This window comes from Cajanus cajan, chromosome 1, assembly GCF_000230855.2.
Source record: "Cajanus cajan strain Asha chromosome 1, NIPB_CcT2T_4, whole genome shotgun sequence".
NCBI lineage: Eukaryota > Viridiplantae > Streptophyta > Magnoliopsida > Fabales > Fabaceae > Cajanus > Cajanus cajan.
In genome coordinates, this window is record NC_138517.1 from 37,656,799 (window position 1) to 37,659,590 (window position 2,792).

The window sequence follows — 2,792 nt, forward strand, 5'->3', positions numbered from 1 at the left end:
CAGATTTTAAAGTTTTAATCGTAGAAACCACGCTAAGTGGTAATTCTGGCACTGAGTGTCAAGGTGGTAAAGAGCAAGAAGTGATGTTTGTGACCCTCAGGCTAAGCATGAGCCTCACGTTGAGCGTGGCTCAACTAGAGAGTTTAGGTTACTAGTGACGAATCTAGAAATTTTAGGTAATGGGATAATATTTAAATGCATAAATTTGTCAAAATATAAAAAAAAATTTATAAAGGCAAACACATATCATAATTGTTCTCTATGAGTTTTCATAATTTGAAAACATTGAATGATTTGCTCATTTTCAATACTATCAAAAACATCTCTCTTTATATAAGTAACTAACCAATCATTTAACCATTTATCTCCCATACGATTTCGCATCCAATTCTTGATGATATTTATAGTAGAAAAAGATCTTTCAACTGATGCAGTTGCCACTGGTAGTATCAAGGCTAGCTCTAAAAGCAAATATACCGATGGATATACAACATGTTTTCTTGTCTCCACAAACTTCATAAACATCTATGAAATAATTTTCAAGTTGGTTATCTAATGCCAAAAGTTCAACCGGAGAAAATTCAGAAGAATAAAATTGAGCAAAACGAATCAACTTCTTCTTGTCAAATGCAAAAAATCAATCTCTTGGATTTAAACATGCTACACAAAGAAGCAACTCAATATTTTCTTCTGTGAAATGATTGTTTAACTCTTGAAGTTGTTGATCAATCACTTGAAAAAATAATTCAACTTGAAAATGATGTAGATTAGAAACTTGCTCTACCCTACACCTTGACCTTCCTTGTATTTGAAAAGTGTCATTCATATTTAGAACCACAATGTTATTTTTTTCACAAAATGATGAAGCATTATTGAGCAAAGAAGACCAACCATCATCTCTCATTGCTTATAACCTTTGTTTGGACACTAAAACTAATTTCATAGCATTTACAATATCTTGCTCACTTCTTTGCAATGCTTGAGATAACTCATGAGTAATACCTAAAATATTTTTCATCAAGTGCAAGGTGAAAACAAATTCAAAAGTTTGCATAGAATTTAATAAAGCGCATGCTTAACCTTTTTGCGCTAAACTTATGCCATCTTCCTCAACTATTTCAAGCACATCAATCATGGAAGGGAAAAAGGAAAGTAGACTAAGTAATGTATCATAATGTGAGCTCCATCTAGTATCTCTCGCCTTCTTGATTGTAGTTTCTTGATTCAAGCCACGTCCACTAGAGATTTCTCTTTTTTGCAATGCTTCTTTCACCTTTGCAATTTGACTTTCTCAAAGAATATCTCGACGTTTACATGATGCTCCAACAACATTAGAAAAATTAGCAACCAAGTTAAAAAATAATGTAGCTCCAACATGTTTTTTTGCCACTATAACAAGAGCTAATTGAAGTTGATGGGCAAAACAATGAATATAAAATGAGAAACAATTCTCTTTTAATATCAAGCTCTTGAGACCATTAAATTCACCTTGCATATTACTTGCTCCATCATATCCTTGTCCATGAAACCTTAATAAACTTAATCCATATTTTGAAAACAATGAATCCAAAGCTATTTTTAATGATAAAGCATTAGTATTAGAAATATGAACAAGACCAAGAAAATGCTCTATAACTTGTCCTTTTTTATTAACATAACGTAAAACCACAACCATTTGCTCTTTCATTGAGATATCGCGAGATTCATCAATCAAAATAACAAAATTACTTCCTAGATCCTCAAGTATAGCTTTAGTAGTTTCACTAGCAGCAGATCTAACAATATTTTTTTGTATTGTAAGAGCTATCAACTTAAGATTTTCACGAGCATTTTTTATCACTTTATGAATAACTTCATTGTGGTCAGCAAGAAAATCTAAAAGTTCAAGAAAATTTTCCTTATTACTTGATGACATTAACTCATCATTACCACGGAAAGTTAATCCTTGGCATAATAAGAATCGAATGCAATCAACTATTACACTAAAATGAATTCGATATTCCTTTTTAGTTTGATCAAACTGCTTACGTATTGCAACTTCAATATATTGCTTTTGTTTCATCAAAGATTAACAATTCCTCATGTTCTATATCAAATCTCAACGATCCAACCGTTGAATTTAAAGTTCTTAATATACAGATCAAATTCGCAAAATTTTAAAAAATTTGAAAACCATTTGATACTTGGTTTCATTAATTAAAATTGACGGATAATCATAAAAACATGTTATCCATCAATTTGAATTAATGAAACGAATTATCAAATAGTTTTCAAATTTTTTAAAATTTACAGATTTGATCTATGCATTAAGAACTTTAAATTCAATGGTTGGATTGTTGAGATTTAATATAGAGCATGAGTTATTGAACGGAGTAAGTCTAAGTAGACATACTCCTCGAATAAATAGATCCCTCTTCATATATATATATATATATATATATATATGTATGTATGTATGTATGTATGTATGTATGTATATAATCCCAAAACTTCTAAAAAGTAATTTTAGGTTGTTGGTCAAACAACATCTATACAATAGCTACATGAGAGTAGCAACCAAAACAACCAACTACATTGTCATCTGCTTAATGACCCTTGACTACACATCTCCTTAGGCCTATCTTGACTCTACTCACATACCAAGTATAATCATTATAGTCCAACCACAAAGAAATAGGCAAGGTTAAGCTAGAGTTCAAAAACAAATAACAAATATAAAAGTATAGAAGTAAAACATCTATATTATCAATCATCTCAGCATGCACACCATACAATAAGATCACCTTCAATCA

General features: G+C 30.6%; 1 protein-coding gene across 1 annotated transcript; it reads right to left on the bottom strand.

Annotated features, from left to right (window-relative positions):
• Positions 1 to 1,291: 1,291 nt before the first annotated feature.
• On the bottom strand, positions 1,292 to 2,062 carry LOC145954461 (uncharacterized). The gene has a single exon (XM_083068693.1). The coding sequence runs from the start codon at positions 2,060 to 2,062 to the stop codon at positions 1,292 to 1,294; it is 771 nt and encodes a 256-aa protein (XP_082924819.1).
• Positions 2,063 to 2,792: the final 730 nt, after the last annotated feature.

Excerpts from the sequence above, each read along its gene's own strand:
- LOC145954461 (XM_083068693.1), bottom strand. The coding sequence starts at position 2,062 with ATGAAACAAAAGCAATATATTGAAGTTGCAATACGTAAGCAGTTTGAT.